Raw genomic sequence first — 27,368 nt, forward strand, 5'->3', positions numbered from 1 at the left:
TAAATAAATAAATGTTTTAGTTGCATGACATCCTGAAATGCTTTTTCTAAATACAGGTTTGGAAATGTAACGACTATTTGGTCTTGTCCCGTTCTAAAAGTATGTGCTATTTATAACGCATTTCTTTCTGTAAATTGGTCAAAAATAACCTTAACAAGCTAACAAAGTTTCTTCTGAACATCTGTGATAGTTACCATGGAGGACGTCACATCATCTGTAATCACAGGGCTTATTGTATGTGCACAGATGGTTTCTCTCCTGTCATCAAGAATTTTTTACACTGGGTCACAGATACAACAATGCAATAGAAGTGACAAAAGTGTAAATGTCTACATCTAACAAGCTTTACTATTTCAGTCAGTTTTAATCTGACAGTTGCCAAGTATCCTATGTACAGTATTGTCAAGTTTATCTATGTATTTTGTTCTTTACTGTTCAACATCAAAAACCATGTAAAATAAAGCTGTATTTGAACTACATTGCACATTTCACATATTTCTGAAACCCAAAAGCATAAATATATTATTTTTTTACATGCAAGCATAATTCATAATACTGATTAGAAAATAATATTTATTAACATTATCAATCACCCAAATACATCATTCAATAAATTAAAGTAAAATCACACACTCATTGCAAGATGGACTAAAATTTTAATGCTTTTGGCCATCCAACATGTGCATGAAGAACGGTTGTGAAGAAAACACAGTATAGTACCACATACAATTAGGAGAAATATAAATACATTTTAAATACCAAAGATATAGGCCTAGAACTATTAAATATTGTTTTGCAGCGACTCCAATATGGTCAGCGGAGATACTCAGATCACCTCTAATTTAGGTCAGAGAGTCCGTCCAGGCTTTATTATAAATTGCTACAAGGGAAAGAGTCAATGGCACAGAGCTGTTTACTCCTTAATCTTATCTCCAGGGGCTTGTGACCTTGTTCAGAGCTCATTGTAGAAATCAGACAGAGTGAATCTTATATAAATGTAGAGCCAGCAACTGCGTACATATATACTTTAAGGCTGCTCAAGGTTTTTTCTACAGTTTATGGAAAAATAGCCTTTTTTTAGTTTCTTTTCATATTTGTGAAATTTATCAATTTAAATATTTAGTAGTTAAATGAAAGAAAAATTGTTGATTACAATAGAATGCTTTAGAAAGGGAGTTTGTGATATTAGTCTTGGCTGGTGAATGAGGTGTTTATTACTGAGGTGTAAAAATCTCTTCATTGATGACATGTTCGTTGGCATGAGGGCGGGACAAACTGTCACTCAAATTACATCTCAGCAATAGTAAACCACATAATCCAATCAATCCCAGATGGAGAAAATCAAGTCCTGCCCTGCCCTACATTTTTTTTTTCCTTGTTTGACAAGCCGTTTCACTTGGATATATGTCACAATTGGGAAGAAAGGAATATCGCAACTTCCATTTCATGCCGACTTTAAACCCACAACCCAAATCACTGATGTGTCATGCACACTTTGGTTTACTCATCACAAGCGGTTTAAATGAAACTGTAAGAATCATAAAGCCATTAATTTATCTAGGACGTTGAAAAAACAAACATTTGTCACGTTAAATCACCTAAACAAACAAATATTAGGAACGAAATTACAAAGGGTTCTCACCTTTTTTTTTCTTGTGACGGGTGCCATTTCATAGAGATATTAAGACTGTAAATTATGCTGCACTGTTTATCACAATTACTGTATATGAGAAGAAACATCTAAATGTTTGGTCCCACTTTATAGGTGGCCTTAAGTACTATGTACTTATTTTTTTTATTTAAGTACAATGTACTTATTGTGTTCATATTTTATTGCAAAACACTTTTGCTGCTATTGAGATGGGATACGGGTATGGTAAGGGACAGGTGTGGTGGTATGGGTAGGTTTAAGGGTAGGTTAAGGTGTGAGGAATGGGTCAACAGTGTAATTATAAATGTAATTATAGAAATGAATGACAGATGTCATTACATGCATGTATTTTTACAATGTAAAAACATCTAGGCTATGTACACAATAATTACATTGTATCAAATGATTAATTTAAATGTACACAATTAAGGCCACCTAATATAAAGTGGAACCAAATGTTTTAATTAAAATTACGCCATATGCAGTTTTATGGCTAGTAAGAATATTTTTCTCAGTTCATCCGCCATTTTTAAGTGCATTGGTAAAAAAAAAAGTTGGAAAAAAATTACTGTATGAACTTTACCATGCACATATAAATATAATATGATGACAGCTTCAGAATTGGAGTCACGAAAACATAGGGAAGGGCAATGAAGACGTGAAAATGTTATCACACATATATGTATGACCTGTGGCTTTTGCTGATAAGCTAACTTATCATTCATATAACACTTGATTATGTCACTCCGACGGCGTCCAGGCAACAAATCACATGCAAGTCAGCAGGACACACTATTGACCTCCTTGATAACTGTGAGTGACTGGATATAAAGTAGGTGTTCACTGCTAAATGTGTATCAATGCTAAATGAAGAGTTGCTAATCAGGTGAACATTCTGGCAACATCAGTAAATATGCAGGCCAAGTACCCCATAGAAAATCATAAAACATCTATGAAGCATATTTACCTCAAAACGAAAAGGTAAACATATCTCTCAGGAGAGACAGACAGTGAATTTGATCTGTTTCAGAGACCATTATATGAGAAAGTGTATGTAACTTTGAGAACACAGCAGCCTTTAAAAGCAATGGAGCGTTCAGGCTGAGTACTTCCCCAAAACTAATCTTGTTAAAAGCGTTTCCCCTCTAATCCCTAAGGACTCCCAGAAACTGGCATATTAATCCCACTAAAGCATCTCTGAAATCCAGCAGAAAGGCATCTGAAAGGTACAGTTCATTACAGCCACAGGCTCTGAGACCAGTCGTTTGAATTTAAAAGACAATTTTCACATTTATAGGGGTTTTGATGTTATTGTAACCTGCACAGAGAATGAAAAACATTTAAAACCAAATATTTCTATAAAAAAAAGCCTATTTTACATTAAGAAAGCATGCAGGTGATCACAACCATGGGGATTTTCACATGTGGATAGAGAAACATGGCACAACACAAAAGCATTAAAATCATACAGTCAAGATCATTTGTTGAGCAAACTTTCGTATTAACATTCAATAGACAAATATATGTATTGGCCATACAGTTCTAAATATATATATATATATATATATATATATATATACACTATAATCAAGACAAAAAAATTATTTTGATCAGCAGCAAGAAAAATCATTGGTCATTGGTTCTCAAAGTGCTTATTTCGTTATGAATATGTTGGTGGGAATACCTGATACTTTAAAGCTGAAGTGTTTTATTACATTTTTTATTTATTTATTTATTTATCTTTCTATTTTAAAATTTAGGGTGCACAATATATCTGTACCATATCAGTTATCTCCCAATATTAGAGATTAAGTTTTTAGTTATTGGGCATTTAATTGTGCATGCGCAATTCCCAGTGAACATTAGATGATGGCAAAGTTAATCTGTTTGAAGTATTGATAAATGTAATCTTTATCAAATCGGAAAATTTATATCCATTTTTCAGACTGTACATTATAATGCTGTGATGCCTAAATTCACTTGTATCATTTAAAACGTTTAATTTTTACATTTTTTTAAATAAAAAATTCATCGTTTATCAGCCATTACAATGAAAATATTTTTACATTTGTACACGAAATTACACACTTCACCTTTAAAGAAACATCAAAATATCCACTTTTACACCTGTAGACAGGGCTCTACATTTCATAGTGAGACCAAAATCTCTGGCTGGGTAAAAACTAGGCGTTTGAATCTTCAAGTCACAGATCATGTGTTGTGTTTGATCTTGTGCAGGCACTGGGAACCGTTTATTCCAATGGCCTAAAGCACAACCTTCAATGGATGAAGCATCTCACTAAAGGGATGGATGTATCTGAAAACATTCAGAGCAGTGTTAATTCACAACTGAATCACAGTTTGCTGCTTTTCAGAACTGTCGAATTCTTCCCTGAGAGGATAGGATCATCTCCACACCACTGAAAGAAGCCCGAAAGGGTGTCTTGACCCCACTTTCCTATAGAAATACAGACCTTGTTCACCTTGTAGGCTGTGGTCACCCATGCAGTGTCCTCCTCGAAACAGGCAAAAGTATACAACAATAACAGCACTGCCAAATTTCAGATGTCAGTTGTAACAGCATGCAGGTTCAATTTTGAGCCCTGTGTAAAGGAGACAAAATGGTGGAAGGAACAAGTCAGATGACCAAGAGTTTGTTGAGATTGTGTCCTTAAGTATAAGTCAGTGGTAGTGTAGCCCGTATTCAGTCAATGCCAGCAGGATCCACGGTGAAAGAGGGTTCCTCCACTGAAGCACCTGGGAGCTGTCTGGAGGAGCCACTGCTGCGCCCATCTGAGAGGAGGCTTGGACTGGACTCTGACGTAACTATGATGGAAGGGATCCGAACCAACAGTCTTTTCTCATCAACTTTGTCTGAGACTATATCTGGCTAAATGTAGACAGAGAAAAGACAGTGAGTGAGGAAATAAATAAAATAGATAGATAGATAGATAGATAGATAGATAGATAGATAGATAGATAGATAGATAGATAGATAGATAGCATTTGAAATAGTACATGAAGTGACTGGGATCCTATGTTAATAATTGTAACTCAAACGTCATTTAGAATCTAACCCAGTCCGAAAAGAGCACTTACAGAGGACGAGAGACAACTGGACAGGCTCCCCTCAGCCATGGAGATCTCTTCTTTGTCGCCTGCCATCTGAAAGAGGGAGAGGGGAGATACGAATGAAATTGACGATTATGAGGGTTTGCCATAGTTGCATAGTTCAGCACTTCTCTTTCTCATTCTTAAAGATCAGATATTTAATCACTGATTAAGTTCGCACAGTGTTTAAATGGACTGTGACCAGTCAAAAGAAAAAGGTGGAAGGGCAGAGCAGAAGGTGCCACCCAGTGGACACGCTGATGCTGTTCATCTTGATGACATGGGATGAGCTTCTGTTTATGGGGATTATCTCTCTAAAACCAGCAGATTAGAGCAGGAGAATTAAAGCGGGCTTAATATCAATGTAATGGACCCTCATTCAAGCCTGCTCTTGAAAGAAACGTCATGCGCACTGATCCACACTGTACATCTTTCACATGCTCTACTGGCTCAAGACCTTAACATTATATTAACAAAAGGAGCCTTTAGGAGTGGAATCAGTTTGATTACCATTTTTTAAATGAACAGAACTTTTTTAACAGATCTTTTATTAGAATCAAGTGTCTGTGACTGGAAACTAGAAACAATGTTATTACATTGTATATCCTTTTGACTGGTGATAGGCAGAAAAGCAGGATTAAGTCCATTAACATGACAGAGTTATTGTCTGATATTACTTTATGTTGTACAATCCCTTCAGGGAAGTAGATCAATGGTTATCAAATGTCGCCGTCCAAAAATGGGTCACAGTTCTGTTCAGACAAATAAAAATTCTAAACGCAAAATTATTAAATGCCACAAATCTTATGATTATAGTTTAAAATAAAACAAATAAATATGTAAAATGCTTCCTAAATTTTTTTTTTTTAATTAAAAGCCATATAAATGCAATCTAATAATTGGCCTTAACTATATATTTAATACTAATACTAATAATAAACAAACAAGAATGTGGTAAAATTTAATTTTTATAAAAACTAATACTGGCAAAAAGCATAACACGTTTCTTTAATTATATATTTTTTTCATATAACAACCAATCAGTCATATTTGAGTTTCACAGTTAGTTGTATGCGGTTGATTTGATTAACTAAAAGAAATTACTCAGAATCGTTCATTCATGATTCTTTCTGGAACTAGTCTACGCTGGTTGCACTGTATGTTTCTGATTCACCAGAAATAACTGGCTTGTAGGAGTCGTTTGTACTACAAATTGGACTGCACTAGTTGATTCATTTAGGAATCGGACTAGACTGACTGACTGTTTGTACACTAGTTGATTCTCATTGTGTTTAATTCACTAATGGCACCTTTTTTAATAAGAGTCAATCGTTTGAGAATCAGGCTACACTGGTCTGTATGTTTCTGATTCACTAAAAAGAAGTGTCTCAAAAGAGAACAGACTACAATGGCCGCACTGAATGTTCTGTGCTGAAGATTCAGAAGGTACTTTTGATAATAAGTGTTATTTATGATAAGGTTCCCTCATGATTTATCATTCAAGTGGAAAAGAAAATGTATCATTATTGAGCAGTCCCAGGAGGCTGAATTAAAAACCCCATCTTTATCTGCAGAGCAAGAACAACTGTAGATTTTAGAAAGTGATAGCTCTGCACGGCTACATCTAAGAGAAAAGCCAGTGAAAGAAGTACAAATCTCTCTCTCAAACTTTATGTACAGTCAAACAAAATAACAGAAGAGTATCATTAGCACATACAGTACAACCATGCACACTTTTGAGGACACTTTTGTCACGAACTACGCTGACTGAAACCAGGGCAGCGAACTTCAAGATATGAAGGATGGAATTAAATTTCCAAATGAATTTTAAATCTGATGAAGTCGTTTCCTCTCTAAAAATGAATGCGGGCTTCCCAATTTCATAAATCAAGTGAGCTGAGAAGCTTCTGATTAATGAGTTGAGATATGACACTTATTGAAGACTTTTACTTACACTGATGTATGCACTGGTCCGGTTCACGCTCGGCTCAGTTAGACTCTGAGCTGAGGTTCTGTCGAAGACACCAGAGTCTCTGTTCTTGACCTTCAGCCTCAGAGAGCTGGTGCGCTTGATTTCTGACGGATCTTTCCGGATGTCAGATGAGACCTGACGACTAGCAGGCCGTGAAGTCACACTGGAGAGATCTGCCTCTGTGTCCGTCCAGCCCTGTCCATACACAACAAACACTCAATGCTCATCCAATAAGGAGAAGAGCACGATTTAAGCTTAAATAAAAATCAAATAAAGATAATTGTGAGATTTCTGTGATCATTTGAGGAAGGCCAGAAACATACTTTACACAATGGCATGCATAAGAGAATGTTTGGCCGACATATTACACGAGGGATAGTTGATCCAAAAATGAAAATTCTGTCATAATTTACGCACCCTAATGTTGTTCCAAAATTGTATATATTTCTTTCTTCTGCAGAACACAAAGATATTTTGAAGAATTTTGGTAACCAAACAATTTCAGTTCCCATTTACTTTCATTGTTTGTTTATTTTGTCCATACAATGGAAGTCAATGTAAACCGAAACTGTTTGGTTACCAACATTCTTCAAAATATTTTCTTGTTAAAAAAAAAAAAAAGTGTACATTCAAACAGGATTGGAACAAGGGTGAGCAATTGTTTACAGAATTTTCATTTTGGCATGGACTATCCTTTTAAGGCAATTCAGTTCACTTGGTGACGTCCCTATTACAGTGTGTACTTGGTCAACATTATTAACTGCAGGGTTCAGAAATTAACCAAAAAGGTACCAACAAAAGTGATCAAAACGCCCCAGATTTTTAAAATATCTCCACAGTGAATTCCTCTGTTATTTCATAATATAAATGTTTTGGACTATTAGTGTCACAGTGTCTGGTTTGTGTATTCCTGGTGTCCACTATAGGTCCTCTTCCCCACGGTGTCATCCACATTATGAACTGCATTCCCCATAATCCTTGTCTGTACCAATCACTGTTCATTGCACTCAGCTGTTCCCCGCCACTTCTGAGTTCTGCTTTGTTGCCTGTTTTGTATTGTTTTATGTTTTGGATTGCTTCTTTGGTTTTGACCCCTGCCTGGACTGGATTTACGATTACGAATTACCCTAATAAATGCACTTGGCTCTTACCTGTTTCCCGTGTGTGGATCGTGACAATTAGTTCCAGGTTAACAAATTTATTTAATTTATTAAATTGTCACATAAATTGACCACATGCTGTTTGTTATACTGTGTGATCAAAAATATGCCATCAAAAAAGGTATACCCTTAAAAATAATTTCCAGGGGGCAAATATCTCTCCCTAACCACTTTGTTATTCTTCTAGTTATGTACTTATAGAGGCTAATGAAGACTCACAAAATAAGGATGATTCTTACATAGAGTTTGCTTGCCTAAAGGTTTTTTCTTACCGACTCACTGTCAGACACAGAGGACAAGCGTGCTTTCCCGGCACGGTGCATGTTGCAGCTGGTCTCAGAGGACTGGCTAGTCAAAGTGGAGCGTCGTGTGGACATAAAGCTACTGCTCATAAACCGGTCTCTACGAGGTACACACAGCAGCACTCCCAGACATGGTATGTACTTTGCAATGGCAGACCTGGGAGAGATAGAGAAAGAAAGGGGTGATTTGTGAAAAAGGGCAGGAAAATGAAGGAATTGTCAAACTGCAATTCACATCGACTTTCCAGAGCTGTCAATGAAATAAGTGGCGATGGAATTTTGTGTTTGTTGTGTCTTATTTCAAAACCAGACTTAACAGTTCAGATCAATCCTTTAAAAGGATGTCATATTGAGGCAATAGGAATGGGCAAATGATGACCTCATTATTTAGTTGCTTCATCATACGGCATTAATCTTGTGCAGCTCACCGCAGATCTGTTATGAGCAACACATGGCCCAATGCATCCAGAGCAGATCAATCTGAAGTAAAGCTGACTTTTAAAGGTCAGAATCTACCTCTGTCGTCTCAAGGTATTTGTGCTAGCACTCTGTACATAAAGCCGCTGATCAATTTGGGTTTGTCTGGCCTTGAAGCACGCAGCATTCATGTTTGTGGAACAATGTTTCATTTCACTGGACAGGTCTCTTTGCAACGGAAACTGAATCGGTGTGCTTCAGTGCCTCAATATGCTGCCAAGGTCTTTCAATTTTTGTGCACATCAATACAGTGTAAAATATTGCCAGGATTTTACAATATTTAACAGGAACTTATCTTAAAATAAAATACAAAAGAAATGTTAAATATTGGGGTCAGTAAAAAAAGAAATTAATACTTTCATCCAGAATGTGTTAAATTTATCAAAAGTGTTTGACATTCATAATGTTACAAAATACTTTTTAAATACATTTTAAATCTATTCATAAAAATAAAAAAACACAGCTGTTTTCAACATTGATAATATGAAATGTTTATTGAGCAGCAAATCAGCATATTATAATGATTTCTAAAGGATCATGTGACCCTGAAGACTGGAGCAATGATGCTGAAAATTCAGCTTTGCCAGAACAGGAATAAATTACATTTTATTATATTATGTAATTTTTTCATTATTGTTATTTTGTAATCATATTTCCCCATTTTACTGTTTTTGAATGCAGCCTTGGTGAGCATAATAATGCTTTTAAAAAAAACTTACCCACCCCTATAGTGTGTGTATACAGGATTTTAAAATAAAATCATGTAAGCTTGGTAATTTTCTGCCACTGTAACAGGTATAGAAATTATACTGTTAAATAGATGTATCATCAAGTAGATTTCACACAAAATTGTTAATTTATATACCTGATGTAGCTGCCTGATCGAAATGAGTTAATTGTTGTGATGTCACAAATCAACATAACTGTCACAGATATTCAGTTGCCTAAAAACGTATTTTATTTTAATCTTTGTGGACTTCATCTTTGAACTCTTAGCGCTACAATAACTTCCTGTTCCGTTTAATCCTCTTCCCTTTTACATTGTAATCTCACGGGAGAGGTAGGTTTCTTTTGACTTCTGATAATCTTATTTAATATTTATTGTAATTATTGCTTTTAAATCTATATTTTACTCCAATTGAGGTGTATAATGTTATTTTACTTGCCTGTGATTATTTTTGTCATTTTACTCTGAGTTATATTTTTGCCTTCTGCTAAATATGTGAAAATAAGAGCATATGGTGATCAGTGTGCATATTTATTTTATAGAGAACAAAGCAATTCACTCTCAAAGAAGCCGCTTATTTGTGTTTTATATCAGGGGATGAATAAAAGATTCCAAGTGAATAAAGTTACAGTTTATAATCACCATATAATTGTAACAAATTGTTCAAATGAATGAGAATGTGCAGCAACTAGTATCCATGAATATATAGCAGAATAAATAACTATGTAAAAAGGCTTACTCTCATCAGCATCATCATACCTGTACTTGGGGTGAGTGATGGCATAGATGATTGGGTTGTGAATGGCGGATGCTTTGGCAATCACAGCAGGCACAGAGTTCATGTACGGTGTGAGCATGTCAGCATATCTGTGGAAAGAGTAAAAGGGATATAACATTACACATTATAATGCATTAATTTCTTCAAACCCGCATGACATCGCATCACAGCTCCACACAGACATTTTAGATTACAAAGAGGTGGTAAATGAGTAAAACCATACAGTCCTTAGGAAATGTAGCATCAGGCACATGTGATCATTAATCTGTCAAAGGAAGCCTGATGAAAACATGGCAGTGCATTTTTTTCCCCACATTCTGTGACACATTTTCTCTGAGGGGTTGATGGAAGAAAGCGGGGATGGAAGAAATCATGAGACTAAAAGAGTATAAGAGTATTTTATATAATTTTATATTATTATAAAGATTATGAACCTTTAATATATTTTCTTGCTTATGGTTATCTAATGTTAACATGCAGGTAAAGAAATTAAATCTTTTAATGTTTCATTTTTAAACTTTTTTTTTTTTTTCATTTTTTTTTTTTTCATGATTTAATTATTTTCTTTTATCAATTAATGAACAGCTGCAGTTCCCTCACAAGCCACTCATGAACCCCCAAGCTTGAGAAAACCTGATATTATAACAACAAAATGTCAAGACCAGGAACGGACTGAAACTGAGGGCTTAAATGCATGAGGGCTAACAAAGGAGCTGATGAGTTCATTAACAAGACACAACTGAACAGAATACTAAAATCGATCAGAAACCATAGAAACAAACAGGAAGGACAACTGAACTAATTAACAGACTAGAAGATTAACAATGAGAATCAGACATGAACCGAACTGAAAAATAGATCCAGAACAAAACAAACTAGAAATGTGACAAATAATATTATATTTGTGGTACAGGTATCAGCTTGCTAGCTCTTTGTAGTGATGTGAAGTTCGGATCATTTTACTGACTCTCTTGTTCGATCTCGTTCATCATAATGAACAAATCTTTTTTTCTCCGAGTCATTTTGTTCATTTAAGTGGCTTTATATGTTCAACTTTTAACAGGCAAATTCCCTGAACACATCCACCTATGCAATCTTGATCATATTCTGAATTAAGAAATCATTATAATGCAGTCAAAAATAATTTACAGGAAACATAAATAATTACTTTACCTTCCGAGTCTTTCGTTCATGAATGACCCATCACTAGCTCTTAGGCTACACATAACAACCTTGAAAAAATATCTGCTTCTCACATGGAACACACTATATTATATAATTCACGGATTATTTTATTATATTTAATTTAAAACTATCTCTGCTCATTTCTACCTTGAAGGTCTTGAACAAATAATTGAAATCCCTAATGGTCAATATCATGTGTAAGCACAGTGACAACCGAATTGTGCGTTTATCTGTCAAAATTGTTTAGCAGTTTAAGTTGCTTCTGACTAAAGTCAATGCTAACTAAATAATATAATCAAGAAGGATATAAAAAAAAAAAAAGCTATGGATTGTGGGTGTAAGACATGTTGATTCTTACCCAGCAAAAGCAGTAAGAGCTACACAGGAGTATGGAGACCAAGAGATGACATACAGCAGGATCACTATAAGCGCTATCTTTGCCATCTTCCATTCATTTTTCATTCGGTGGATCTTCTTTATAGAGTCTCTGAGTCCTCCTTCTCCATTGATTTTTCCCACAGCTCTGTTATTCCCATCATATAGACATGTAAACAAACAGATTCAGTACACACAGGAAGAGACGGAACATGCATCAAAGCGTACAAACAGATTTGATCATCTTTGTCTTTTGTAAAGAACACCGTAACACAGCACTAATCTAAAATTTATCTCTTTTTGATAAATAATACAATTGCCCTTAACAAAAAAATGGTATACTTCCTCTTTCTGGACGGTTCAGACCTGTGGTCAAACACGCTCATAGAAATGGTAAAAGTGCTTACCTGTTGGTATTCCGGATGGCCCTGAAGATGAAGAAGTAGCAATACATGATGACAAAGAGGGGGATGAAGAATACAAATGTAAAGAGCAGCATTGTGTAGGCGCGTACTGAAGGAGTGAAGGTCATGTAGTCCCACGAACAGGATGTTAGCAAACCTTCAGGAACATACGCACCTGTGAATATAAAACACATTTTTTCTTATACACAATTTTAAAACGAAATGCCTCTTTTGTCTCCTTAGACAAAATGCCCCAGGTAAGTGAATGTTTGTAAGCACTTACTCCATCCAAAGAATGGGGGCAGGCTCCAGCCCATAGAGTACACCCAAGCAGCGGAGAGTATCAACAGGGCTCGTTTGCGTGACATAACGCCAATCGAGGCCAAAGGACGAGTGATAACGAAGTATCGATCAACCGCAATAACCATGAGCGTCATCATCGAGCAAATACCAAACAGAGCGCCGCAGAATGCATATAACTCACAGCCTGTGGAGAGAGAGAAATACCAAGAAATAATGTAAAAAGAAACATTATTGCATTTCATAATGCACCAAATATGTAATCCAGCACTGCATTCATAAAGCAAGTCCTTAACATTGTTTCTTATGAGTAATAAATCATACCACAGGCCATAAAGAGTACATTTAAATCAACCACCTCACTCATGCTCCTGAAAACTGCCTAGGCAAGGCAAGGCAAGTTTATTTATATAGCACATTTCATACACAATGGCAATTCAAAGTGCTTTACATAGAAGAAATTAAAATAATAAAAAGAAACAAGAATAATTAAAACAGTTTAGAAAAATAAAATGAAATACAATACAGTACAGTCGGACGAACAGCGGCACAGTGCTCATTCAGTAAATGCATAGCTAAACAGAAGTGTTTTGAGTCTGGATTTGAATGTGACCACTGTAGGAGCACATCTGATCTCTTCTGGAAGCTGGTTCCAGCTGCGGCTGGCATAATAGCTAAAAGCAGACTCACCATGCTTAGAGTGAACCCTTGGTATTTCTAGCTGATATGATCCTAATGATCTGAGTGATCTGTTGGGTTTATATTCAGTGAGCATATCTGCAATGTATTGAGGTCCTAGGCCATTGAATGATTTATATACCAGTAATAATACTTTGAAATCAATCCTAAATCTAACTGGGAGCCAGTGTAAAGACCTGAGGACTGGTGTGATATGTTCATATTTTCTGGTTCTGCTCAGAATCCTGGCGGCAGCGTTCTGTATGAGCTGCAACTGTCTTATGGTCTTTTTGGGAAGGCCAGTGAGGAGTCCATTACAATAATCCACCCTGCTGGTGATGAAAGCATGCACAAGTTTCTCTAAGTCTTGTCTGGAAACAAAGCATCTAATTCTTGCAATATTTTTCAGATGATAGTATGCTGATTTAGTTATTTCTTTGACATGACTACTGAAACTAAGGTCTGACTCTAGTGTCACACCAAGATTCCTGACTTGATGTTTAGTTGTTTGACCCCTAGAGTGAAGGTATGCGTTCACCTTGAGAACTTCATCTTTGTTTCCAAACGCAATAACTTCAGTTTTGTCTTTTTTTAATTGAAGAAAGTTTTGACACATCCAACTGTTGACCTCATCAATGCATTGGCACAGGGAGTCAATGGGGCTGTAATCGTTAGGCGATAGGGCTAAGTAGAGCTGTGTGTCGTCTGCATAGCTGTGGTAAGCAATTTGGTTGTTTCTCATTATTTGGCTCATTATGTAGTCTTTATTATTCACAAACTCAAACTCGGATTTCTAAAACAGATACTCGAAATTCTAAAACACGGACAGACAACTAGACAGGATTAAACTCAGGCTAAAATACACAAGCAAACAACTAATGAGACTAATTAACAAGACACATGAACGAAGGACTAACACAATCAGTAACCAAGGATACAAACAGGCAGTGAATGGAGGAAGAATTAACTAATTAACGGGTCGAAGATTACATAGGAAATAAACTCAGACAGGAACTGAACAGAAAAACAGGTCCAAAATAAACTCTAAACATGAACAAATAAACTCAAATCCTGACAATTATAGCCCTGCCTGCTGTTTCATAATTCTTGAATATTGTGTATATATAAGTGCAATGCAGTGTAGCTAGAGATAATGTAACATATGATCTTCCTGAAAGGTTTATATTTTTGCTATTAATGGCCGGTTGACTGAACATTAGCCTAATTATAATTAAATTGGTTGCACTCATTATAACACTCATTAAAAAATATATATATACTTGACCACAGAATGACAATTGACCAAACAGAATCAGAGAGCATTTTTAGAAAAAAAAATTACAATCCAATTTTAAGTATTGCGGAGCAATGATTTTCTGCTAATAAAACTACAATAACACCTTGGATAAAATGTTAACAATGAAGCAATATGAACAATATATGACTGTAGGTGGTTGTAAGATTGTCAGTTATTATAAACAAGATGATGTCTAAGGGAGATAAATAAAGCATGTCAAATTCTGATCTATAAGCTTTAAGATCCGCAAAGAGGTCTAACTCATATGATGATTATGGATGGGTGCTTCATAGTTTTCTGTGAGTGGGTCCTGATGTCACGTTTCTCGACACCATGAGGGTTTTTTAAGGAACATCATTCAGAAGAAGCATGGCAGATCTCTCACAGATACCTCAGGTTGAAGAGAGACCTCGAGAGAGTTTGAGTGAGCTCATTCCACTTCATCAATCATACAGCAGTTACTTCACTTCAAAGAACACACTTTAAGTGCTTAAAAGGTTTGGAATTTAAACCATCAGTGATCAAGGGATCCACGGATGACCTGAGGTTTTATCAGTGCCATTATTTGAAAGCCTAGCATTACAGCACCACATCAATTCTACGTACCTGTATATTAAGAAATTTCTAACTGAAATAATATATTTAAGAGAGCTCTATAATGAGAGATCACATTTGTAATATGATGCCTTTGTATGGAGCGGTTCAGTCGTGATGCACTAAAATGTCTAAATATGCAAATTCTCCTCTGGGTTTTAGGACTACAAACTGAACAAATGTGAAAAACTTTTAAACAATACGATTACGAACCAATAATACTGTCAAAATAGTTTGGAGACACTGGCTTTAGCGTTACAGTTTTTATCAATTGCTAACAAGCATCGGTCGATACTGAAGCCACTTTTTCAAAACTCTTCATACAGTCTGCATTTCCAAGATGAATCTTGGCCAATCAGTTAATCTCACCTCCAAAACTCACTCACACCAACAAAACACTTCATATATGTCTCAAAATAAACTCTTTCCACCATAACACTGGCAACAATTCTCATTCAGAAAACATACATTTCATTCATAACACACTGACCTAAAAAACACAAACAACAGGGAACATTACATTAATGATGAACTTTTATTTTTAACATTTGAATGTTTGTTTTTCACATAAATATTCATTATTTGATAAGAATACGATCTTTTCATTTTACTGACTGTATTACAGCATAAAGAATGAATGAGAAATGCAGCTATTTGCTTTTTTCTATATCTTTACATATAGTAATTTACATGCAAAAAATAAGAACAACAACAAAATCCTGAAAAAACTAAGTTTTGAAAATGTGGCTTCAGTATTGACAGATGCTTGCAATTGAAGAAAATCTGTAAGCAGTCATTCAGTTCCCCTCTGACTTTTTTTCAGTTTTGTCTGATCAGGAAAGCAAACCTCTGAGTTTAGAAACTAGAAACATAGAAACTACAGTGAAAAAATGATCATTTATCAATTAAATCATATGAGTCAGAAAAGGTACTATAAACAAATTAGGTTTGTTAGTTCCCCAAAAAGCGTAACTTGTGTTAAACGGTTAATTTAATGTGATTGATTTTATATTTCCTATGATGATAAAAAAAATATAATCACTGTTTTCCCCCTGGAACAAAGCTTGATAAAACAGCCTAATTATTTTTCTGAGCACTGATTAATCAGACTATCTGTCTGGTGAGCCGAAAACATTTTTCCAGTGCCTGCAGATTTGGCAACATGTTCAAGCTAACCGAACACTGATTCATTTCTAGATACGCTTTAACCTCTCTGGACACTAAGGTGTTTCTTCTCCTTCACCAGGATACAGTTATGCACCAATGCATAATCCCTCTCCAGCTGAGATCCTTTATCATTATCTGTTATTCTTTCTTCTCATCTGCACTAGAATCAAGTCGCTTGAAGATAATCTGATGTTAAAAGATACCCTGCAAAGTTGTCTTGACATCTCACTGTTTCTTAGCATCTGTGCGCGCAGCAGCTTTGAATGCCGGGAAATGAACCATGGGTTTGATCAAGTGCCCATGATTTTCTGACAGCTGGATTACCTTTTTCCCCAAAGATCCATCGCTTGTGCAAACTGGTGGTGAAGAAGATTGGTGTCTGTGTGACACACATCAGAAAGTCAGTGACAGCCAGATTAATGATGAACATGTTGGCAGGTGTCCTCAGACTCCTACTCCTGAAAAGATGCACAAAAGAACTGTCAAAAACTGTCAAAGAAAGAAGAAGCTCATCAATGGCAGTGGTGTTTATGTTGTTTTATTTATATACAATAATGTTAAATAGAATATATTGTATGAATGGATCTAAAATTATATACATATATTCATATAGAATAATTAATTAGGTTTTATATAATAACATTTTCTGTTCCCTGATTTCTCTCATTTAGAAAGGACAATAACTATAATGATAAAGATATACTGTAGTTCTAAAAATCATTCCAAATATAAAAGAGAAAAGTCCAACCATAACTATACCAATAACAGCAAGAAATAATATCATTTGGAATCACTTTCAGAACAGCTGAATCAGCCAATCAGAATCCTTCCTGCTTTAAAGAGCTCAAGCATTTAAAGTGCCAGATGACAAAACTGCAGACCACTTCGAATAATTAAGGAAGATATCGTTATATATAATATAGTTATCATTATCGTTATATTTTTAGATACTGCTCTTGGTGAGAACAGGCCTTAAATCAGAGATTCCCAAACTTTACGCTGAGATTTTAAATTAATATTTCAATAATATAACAGCATGTTCACATGTTCAAGGTTCCATGATGCTAATGTTCATATACAGTTTTTAGTAAGTGTTTTATTATATATGTAATTAACTATTAGCTTTTCATCAATTTATGAATCCCCTGCAGTGCTCAGTTTGGCAAAACCCAGTCTAAATCTTAATATGCAGTTTGCAGTGCAAACATGACTCCAGATGAGCAGATCTAACAATAATTTCATTGGCTATCACACAAAAAAGATATAGCCTATACTCACTTGCAGAAGGCATACATGACCAAGAAGTTTCCCACCATGCCGGTGATGCCCACTGCCAGAATGACAGAGCCGATGGTGTAGTGAGCGTGGTCTGGGACATCCACAGTGGGGAAAAGATATCGAACATCCTGCACCATTGCCACCTGTGGGCAGCGAGAAAGAGAAGAAAAAGAAAAAAGAATGCCAGGAGATGTATTCAGATCAGGACAATGTAAAGGACATTGAAACTTAATAATTGAGTTTTACATTACTTATAAAGTTATTAATATCTTAATTCACCAAGATACCATTAGTTTCAAATCCCCTAGTTCCTAAAACCTCTATAACACCCATTTAATACATCAATAGCCAGCTGAGATAGAATTAAGCAGACATATTTAGTGTTTTTGAAGACGCAGTGGATTGTGCTGTTGCATTCACTTATTAGTGTGTGCACATAGAACACAAAAGCTTTTAGAATGGCAAGCGGTGCCCACTTTTGGTTTTTCGCCCTTGTGTCAGGCTCAGTTCTTAAGAGGCAATTAGTACATCAAACACTAGTTTGATTCACCAGTGTCAACGTCTTTGTCGGCCACTTTTAGCCTCAATTTATCCATTTATACTTCTATCATTCACTGAACCACTCTATTGACTCAAATGGCTGAAGCCAGCCAGAGCAAAACAAGTGGAATTCACTCTATAGGTCACTTTCATAGTTAGAGCATACAATGGATGAGTAATACAGACTAGTAAATTATGGCAATCATTGACATTTCTCATAAATAAAACACTCTGCTGAACAATGACTGGAAAAAAAAGATTATGGCTAGCCTTTGAAGAAGGGGATATGGAGATGGTATAGATAGTGGGTATTGCAAGAGTGCTCAGTATCTCGAATACAAAGTGAGAGAAGAGGGCATTTTAGAACTAATGAGTTTATAATCTGCCACATATCAGCGGCAGATGAATGCACTGTGTGTGTGTGTATGTGGACATCTTTGCACATGATATAACAGAGGGAAAATAAATGGGTCCTTAAATAAGTTTAGCATCTCATTGAAGTAGATCCCCCTCCACTACTAATGGAAGAAGAATGCTGAAAACTTTATTTTCTGCAAAAAAACTGTTTTAGTTTAATACATTTAGCATTAAACCTGATGATCATGCTCTTGAAAATGATCAAAAGAACATCTGACTTTGTATGATCTTAATTGATTAGCCTATATCTAGAAATAGTGCAGAATCTAAAAAATCCTAAAACTGTCTGTTTTTATCCAGGTTTAAATTGGATTTTGAATCCCAGAAGTGGGTTAAACTATGAATCCAATTGTATTTCCTACAACCAGCTGAGAATAAAATGAAGCTTAAAACAAAAGCAGGTGTGAGAACCTTGATAAGATAATGCTGATCTTTTTGGTCACAACTAATCCTATCAGATCTTGATCGTCCAAGTTTTTAGTCAGTGCGCTATAATATGTAATTTTAAGTAACAGATAAAATAATGTTTGAGCGGGTCTTGTCTAAATTCTGAGAGAGAGAGAGAGAGAGAGAGAGAGAGAGAGAGAGAGAGAGAGAGAGAGAGAGAGAGAGAGAGAGAGAGAGAGAGAGAGAGAGATGCCTTTTCATTTTTTTCAGCTCAGTCTAAAAGACTTGTTCAAGCTGAAGCCCTGAACAAAAGAAGGCAACATTGTGCTTCAGTAAAGCTTGTTAAGAACCTTGTATTTACCTTTGGTCAATCATGAACACTTCCTAAATTGATCCAATTGGTCTCGAAAGTAATACAATAATTGGTTTGCAGCACATGATTACGCATGTTGCAATTCCCCAAAACAAACTTTAACACTTTGTTTAGGTTGCAATGAATGACATTCTCTGCCAAGATTGTTACAGTTCTACCACTCAACAATCGGTCAAACCTATACCCAAATGATCAACAGATTAAAATTGCTTCCTATTATTTCACACCCTGCAAGATGTGATTCAGCAAGTCACTCTCTATTCCGGTCTATCCACCCATTCAGGTCTGTATGCAGGAAAGCCATGTAAACATAAATCAGACTATCTATGAACACACAGCTCTTAAATGCAGCGTTTTTCATTTTCATTTTGGTGCCTCTCATTTACTGGGCTTTTTCTTTACACAGCGGGAGGTTTGCAGAAATCATGGTTTGTGGCAAAGATGCTCTCCTGCAATGTGATCATTTATAACTGGAATCAGGTGTTCACAGGAACTCAAAATCAAAAAAATTGAAAATGAAATTGAAAATGTAAAAATATACAGCCTCACTGTTACCTTGTCTTTTCCATCATGTTAAGGGAACTCAGAGTAGATTTATTCACAGCAAACAGTGCCATTTATATACCCATGCTGCACTACTAACATATACTGCATTACAGAAAAAAGAAAAGAAAAAAGGGGAAATGAAATCAGTATTTGACTAATTTAACTCTTAGAAATTGATAATTTTATTCAGCAAGGACACATCAAGTGATCAAAAGTGACAGTAAAGACATTTATAATGTTACAAAATATTTAATTTTAAATAAATTACAATCTTTCAAACTTCAAAAACTCGTAGGTATCATGGTTTCCGCAAAAATATTAAGCAGCACAACTGTTTTGATAATAAGGAATAAATTATATTTTCAAAATATATTCAAATAGAAAAAGGATATTTTAAATTGTAAAAAATATTTACACAATATTACTTTTTTTATATATCAAATACTGTAAATGCAGCCTTGGTGAGCATAAGAGACTTTATTCAGAAACATTCAAAAAATCTTACAGATCCCAAACTTTTGAATGTAAGTAATATATAGGGAGTAACTATTCAAATGAAATAACCACCCGAAAAACAACGACACAATTTCCGAAGTCTCCAGAAAGCAAGTCAGAAAGCAGTGTATCCAATGCTCATGGCCTCGACTGTCATTTCACCTAATCTGAAGAGACGGAACTGATATTTGCTTTAATCCTCATATGTCAGTGCTTCTCTGTAAGGACTGTCGATGTGGGATTTGAACAAGAGCATGTGCTGCTACTTGGAGGGAGGATTCTGATGAGAAGTGCTCTTAAAATGTCACTATCACTTTGATATTCAGTGAGTGATATAAAGAGACAAGGAGAAAGAAATGGATATAGAGGAAATAACACTTCACCACAGCACAGGGAGCTTATTTGTACTATTAGTTGAGTGAGACTGATGCCATGCTTTTTAAGATCCGAAATAATTTAATTCCGTTTAAATAATCCAAATAATTGACCAGTTTAAGTGCTATTGATATGTTTGCATTATTTAAAAGACTGAGAGCAACAGATTGTGTTGAATGAACTTGTTTGTCTGTGCCGTCCTACTTTTCAAAGCTTATGGTTAGTAGAAACAGTCTGGATAAGAGCGAAGCACACAATCAATTACAAATCCGTCAGCTGACAGTTTCCTGATCAGTAAGGAACGTCTCTGAAGCCCAAGGCCCCAAACTTCTCAAGCAGAAACTGTGATAAAGGATGGCTGATCCACTGATTTGAAAAAAAAGTTTCTTTTTGGGGAGATTATCAACTCCGCCAGTCCAACAAAAGCTGAGACATTTCCACAAAGAGCAGGGGTGTATTTCCCAAAAGAACTTTCCTGAGGGAAGGTGGAGTTGAATTCAAACTAAAGTTTTCAAACTGCACAAATTCCTGTTGATTGATGTTTCATTACTAGGGAACATTACTAGGAAAAAACATTATACCGAGATATCGAGAGACAATTTTCAAAAAGCACTCTGACATGTGCAGCTCGGAGATGCTGATGATTTCAGTCTATGCATGCTTTAACTGACACCAATGACCCATTTTTCTTGGCTTCTCATTGGTAGGTCATACCGTAGTGAATCATTATTTAACCCTCAGATGCGTGTCTTCACAACAGTGGACAAATCTTTGAAAGCCATTTTTAGCCATTCCGGGTGTGACGCTACATCCGAAATACCCTGAGTGGTTACCTTTGACCCTTAGGCTGTGTGTCCAACAAAGCATCTTTAGCAAGATGAAAATGGCAGGTGTTCTTCTGAAAACGTCTAGCCACAGGTGTTTGAGAGAGCTTCTTTCAGTTGAGAGGCTATGATACAGAATATCAGTGGAAGTGTTACTATATGATTTCACAGGTATAAAAATGGCGCCATAATGTGAAGTATTTGCTCTGGCCCTTGTTTTAAATGATTTGTCATTGAGCAAGCAGGATGTGATACTGGGCTACTTTTACACGGTTGTCACAGACAGTTTTTGTTGTCCGCGGGTTGAAGCGACCACCCAACCACACCCCCCGAAGGCGGATTTTTACCCCCCGGAACGTGACTGGGCTATAAACAGTGCTTCTATTTAAAACAACTGAAAAAACATACAAACGCTGTCTTCAGAAAACAAAACACTTTGGTGGACACACGGCCTTACACTAACTCTATTATGACTGTCCTCTTTATATGTCATTGTGTCTTTTTCAGTTTATGACAAAATGATGCCCCAAGCACCTCTGGAATATTTAGCCGTCTATAAATTCAACATTTCTGATGCACCAAGCACTTCTGGAATATTTACTATCTATTGCAATTGGTGAAATTAGATCGAGAAGGATAATATTCTTGTTTTGAAGTAAAAAGATAGGCCCTAATTGTTCCTTTTATAATTAAATGATTAATGCTTCAGAGGGTTAAATATATTTTCTAACAATCTCATTGCAAAGATTTCAGTTGAATTGCTTTATCTGACATGACACATGCACTTGAAGGGAAATCTTACACAGCACATCTTTCATTATTATTCCATGTCTTTGTTAAGGTCATGCTAATAAAATATTTACCTTACAACTGTACGGTGCTAAAATTAAAAGCATAAATATAAATAAACAATGGTATATAGTGGTACTAACAATTCAGATGTTGAGAAGAATGCTAATGTCCGGAAGCCTTGAAGGACACGGCAAAGTCACTGGAGCTTGAACAGATGTTCTGTTTAAATCTCTCTCCCTCTTATTTTCATTGTCTTAGTCTTTCTGATGTTTAAAATATACATCTATATTCCAAAAGTATGACAACATTCAAATACAATAGCCAGTGGTTGAACTTAAAGTCAAATTCATTGACATTATGGAGTCAGGGCTCAGAAATTGTATAGGTTTCTATCAAATCATGCAGGAGAAGTCTACCTCTAAAAAACATTAAAATGCTACAGTTATAAATCATTTTGCGGCAGTGCTTCCCAACAGAATACCAAGCTAGGCTGAAATCCTATAACCGTCAAAGATCCAGAAGAACATTAAAGCAGCGCAGGGCCATGTTGGCCTTATGAATTAACCAGAAAAACCTGTACTATTGCCTTTGAGATTTCAGAGTAAAACAGCATTTATTGTCAAAGACAAACACATGCTCAATTGATATTTTCACTGGTTTTTATTGTTGGGCAAATGCATGTATTTGGCCTTTTTTATTTAAATAAAAAAGTAGCTGATTCCACCAGTTGTTTTTGAGACCACATGGGCATCTCTCAAATTTTATTTCAGGCCTTTGGATTGGGGAATTTATGCAACCAATGTCAGGGTTCTGTCACTTCCATCTAGTCTATTTCTTGGTTTTGTGACAGAGCCCTGACACTCCTGTTTTGTCTTGTCTGTGCCTTGTTTCATGTGCTTTCATGTCATGCTTTGTCTTGTGCTGTGTTGCACGCAGCTTGTGTTTATCACTGGCTGTGTGCCTTCATGTTGTCATGTTTTGCGTGAACGCGTGGCTTATGAGTGTTCTCATTAGCTGCGTTCATGTCTTGTTTTGTTGGGGCACATAGCAGGTGATTATGTTTGCTGGCCATGTGCTCATGCGTTTGTCATGTTTGGTGTGAGCACATGGATTGTTTAAACCCGCCCATCTTGTTACCAGATTATTGGTTCATTTGCCCCACCTGTCCTCCCTTATTACATGCTTTGTTTGCTCTCCCTATTTAGTCTCCCTGTGTTTGCAGTCCTGTGCTGGTTTGTCATCGTATTTATACACTTGTTTGTTCCTCCTGTGTGTTGTCAAGTCAAGTATGTGTTGTTTTCCCCCTCAGGGTAGATTTTATTTTATTTTTATTATTAATAAAAAGCCCTTGTTTCCTGCACTTGAGTCCTCGCCTCATCTCTTCAAACCCTGACAACCAAATATATAAAGGCTAATTGTCAAGCAGTATCATGACTGATAGATGATCAAATATAGCTGTGGGCAAACTGTGAGAGCCTCACTAACAATTACAAATGTATTTGGTGCAGTTTTAAACATCTGTATTATCTGTAGTCCCTGTACTACCATGAACTTTCCTCACATTTGCATCACTTTTTATATCCCACACATCGATTCTCTCCACACCTATATAATCAGTCTATTGTTTGGATATGTGAGAGGTGAAAACAGTTACACAGAAAATAATAGTACATAGCAGCAGGGATAACAACACACAATGACACTGGTTCAGATCAGAAAATAATTCCATACCCTAATTTATAGTGCTCCACAATTGGGTGAAAATAACTAGTTAGATTCACAATGACTGCCGTTGATGTTTGAGAAAATAATATGCTACATGGATTGAAGAATATCAAATACGGCAAATGGAAGATATAGAGGTTAAGCTTTGTATTCACATCACCTCAGCATGTTAATGCAAGCTGCGTTGTAGATATGATATTAAAAATAAATAAAGTATTGATTCATGAGAGGAACAGGGCCCCCGTCTGTTTGAAAAGTGCCATAACACTCAATCATATGGCACTACACATTCCCCTAATATTTGTGTGGAACTGTCAGTAAAGCGTCAGCAAATAGTTTTTGTTTTCCTGGATAGTATTATGTTTTAGAAAAATTTGTTTTTAAAGCCCTAAAATGGGATGAAGCTCTTCTTCATTACTATGCTATTTCATTTTCATGTGATGAAATGATATAGGCCAATGCAAATTTTGCTCTCTTACACTACATTATGCATGTTTGGTATATTTTATTTGTTTTTGTTTCTTCCCGAATTCATTTTCTATATGCCCAAGTAGGCAACTCATTTTAATCAGCAAACAGGAAATATCCAGGAATAGTTTACCTCTTTAAGAAATTAATCCCATGTGCGAGATCCCCACATGATCCTATAGGACTACTTTTATAACTGCCATTTGAATATGGCTGATTCTTACTCAGTCTGCTTTGTCTAGGTCTGGTAAAGCTCATTTGCTGAGTAATTCCAGGGTTGAAACACCTCTGGTGTGTGTGCGGGTGATTGAGAACAGCTGCAATCCAGCTGCGTACTATCACGAAGACACCACACAGATTAGACATATAGAGACTTGATCCAAATGTCTGCATTTTATCACCATGAGAAATGAGTACCACTTCAATTATTCTTAAACACTAGAGTGTCTAACCTGCATAAAATGCATTTCTAAAAATATATTAATAGGCTACATGTAGATACATGTGGGCATTACAGCGAAACGCGGAATAAAAAGACAAAATTACATTATATTTAGTTTACTCTTTAGACTAACTTTATTTAATAAATGCTAACCAAAGAAATACCTATGGAACATATTTCTGATGTTGTTGAGCAATAACTCCAGTCCTCGAAATAATTTCACAAAATGGATACTCTATCTTCATTTCGAAATTTTCCAACTCCAAATAACGATTTTTTGAACATCATTTCATGCAGTAATTTTAGGTCATGTTCCTAATTAAAACGAGCATGAAGTCCCCTAGGTTTATCCTTTGTTGGTGTTTTAAGACAGTATGTCTCAATTGTATCTTTTGACACGAGCAATACGTTTCAATGCTTCATTAAATTTATAACTGTGTGTGAATCAACTATGCATAACCATGCCACGAACATCTAATTCTCCAGAGGCAGTAACAATGAGGCGTGATTAAGTAGCTAAAACATTTATAAGGCAAATCCCTGCACGTCCATATGGAGAGACTTAAACTGAATATCTGAGGTTCCTCTCATACAGATATAAAAAATAAAAAATAAACGTTTGGAAACTAAAAAGCACAAGAAAAGGACAAAAAATACCCGAAAGTGAATGATCGTCGACGCAACACGCAACTTCTAACTTTTGTGGATAATGAAACGTACTAAAGCGCGTTTGAAACATAACATGTGCATGTAAAAATACTTCCATGTACTTTGTTTTGACTACCTTTTTGGAGGGAGTCATCCCAAGTCGCACCCTTTCACCTGAAACAAGCTGAAACGGATGAACTTTCCCAACACTCCTCCGATTACGCACGCGCTCTAAGCGTTAACTTTCAAAAAAAAATCCCATTTTTAGTGTGCGTTAATAATATACAACTGTCTTAAAATCCAACACACATGATCATATACGTTACATCAGAGTAGTATACGATCACAGAAGAATCAGAATCCGTGCGCACCCTACCACTAAACACATGGTTCAATACAAACTCCATCATCTTACCGTAGTGGTTCGCGCGGGCAGCTCCATCAGCTTGTGCGCGCTCACTGCGCTGTAATTCCACGGGGCCAGTGTGTCCGCACTCACCGCGGTGCCGTTAGGGACTTGTGTGGGGATTCCCATGCTGACCGAGCGCGAAGCGTTCATCGCAGTGGACACAGCGGGCGCAAGGAGAGGAGCTCAGAGTTGGTACGCAAAAAGAGTTAGCTTAAACCTGAGAAACAGCATTACTATATGATAATGTGTTGGATGTCTTCCTCTGCCTATCTGTCTGCAACCTAGAACTAAGCTGCCAACTGCGCCCAACATGTGTGTGTGATGAGTTTGTCAATGCCAGTAACCATGTGCCGATTCGAGTATGCATGAGGAGGAATGCTCAGTTAAGCAAACTCAAGCATCCCACATACTACACAACAACAGCCCTGTGCTAAGCCCTTCATAATCACACCAAGCGTAAGCCTTGTGTGCCTGTTTGCCCATGTGAATATGTGCCAACAGGACTTTCATATCAATATAGCCTATGTAAAGAACCTGCACATGCTCAGTCCTCCCCTGTCTCTCTCTCTCTCTCTCTCTCTCTTTCTCAAACCACCTATCCAGTTCAGATTCAGAAACAGCTTTAATAAACATGCGGTCAGCTCAGCAGCACAGCCATACTGTAGGCTACTTTTAAAATGCCAATTCTGTGTGAACCCCAGAGCTAACAATTAAAATGTTATGAACAACAACTGCATTTACACACACAAGCTGCACACTGTTGACGATGCATTCATTTAAATAAACATTTTGAATAAAATATTTTGTTACCACATAAACATCCCTTTTTTCAGGATACTGTATTTTAAAGATATTTTTGTAATATCCAAATAAGCTTTACAGATCTTGATTAAGGAGTTTAAACAATGCTTGTTCAATGAACCATAAACAATATTTGCACATGCACCTGTGGAACAGCCCTTAAGACACTAACAGTTTACAGGCGGGAGACAATTAAGGTCACAGTTCCAATAACTTAGGACACTAAAGAGACGTTTCTACTCTGAAAAACACCAGGAGAAAGGTGTCCAGAGCCTTACTCACCTGCATGAACATGCCATAGACCTGCTGCAGAGAGGCATGATGTAGACTCCAGATGTGTCCAGAACAATAAACTGCAATGTCCTTATGTAAGATGCCTAAACAGGGAGACAGCAAGGACAGCTGATCATAATTGCAGTGCCAAACCCCGTGTAACCATGTGTCCCCCTAATGTCTTCGCTAACTTGCAAATGCCTTGGTGGAAGACTGGAGTAACATCTCACAACAAGAACGGACAAATCTGCTGCAGTCCTTGAGGACAAGATGCACTGCTTAAATACTGACTGATACTTTTCATAGGGACCCCCTTCTGTTCAAGGACTCTTTGTTCCATTTCTGTTCATGAAATTTCAGTGAAATTTGGTCAGTTTGTCCCAAATGTTACATATTT

The 27,368-nt window shown here is 36.3% G+C and overlaps 1 protein-coding gene and 1 long non-coding RNA gene across 4 annotated transcripts in view; one reads left to right on the forward strand and one right to left on the reverse strand.

The window, feature by feature from the left end:
- On the reverse strand, nucleotides 1-27,057 carry opn4b (opsin 4b). Of its 3 annotated transcripts, XR_014201069.1 has the most exons (12): nucleotides 25,904-26,385; nucleotides 17,457-17,599; nucleotides 16,503-16,636; nucleotides 12,426-12,629; nucleotides 12,146-12,317; nucleotides 11,722-11,886; nucleotides 10,160-10,267; nucleotides 8,167-8,353; nucleotides 6,717-6,929; nucleotides 4,751-4,816; nucleotides 4,135-4,541; nucleotides 1-3,968 (listed from the first exon to the last, which is right to left on the reverse strand). XR_014201069.1 is itself a non-coding variant. In XM_082151755.1 (11 exons), the coding sequence occupies exons 1-11, from the start codon at nucleotides 26,990-26,992 to the stop codon at nucleotides 4,356-4,358; spliced, it is 1,590 nt and encodes a 529-aa protein (XP_082007881.1). In that variant the 5' UTR covers nucleotides 26,993-27,057; the 3' UTR covers nucleotides 1-4,355. The 3 variants fall into 3 exon arrangements, 2 of the variants coding, with proteins under 2 accessions (XP_082007881.1, XP_082007880.1); XM_082151755.1 differs by lacking the exon at nucleotides 25,904-26,385 and adding an exon at nucleotides 26,981-27,057 and having other exon boundaries at nucleotides 1-4,541; XM_082151754.1 differs by having other exon boundaries at nucleotides 1-4,541.
- Nucleotides 1-27,368, forward strand: part of LOC309485128 — a 300,702-nt gene that overhangs the window by 111,798 nt on the left and 161,536 nt on the right. The window lies entirely within an intron of this gene.

This window comes from Leuciscus leuciscus (genome assembly GCF_965113295.1).
Source record: "Leuciscus leuciscus genome assembly, chromosome: 21".
In the NCBI taxonomy this organism is placed as follows: Eukaryota; Metazoa; Chordata; class Actinopteri; order Cypriniformes; family Leuciscidae; genus Leuciscus; species Leuciscus leuciscus.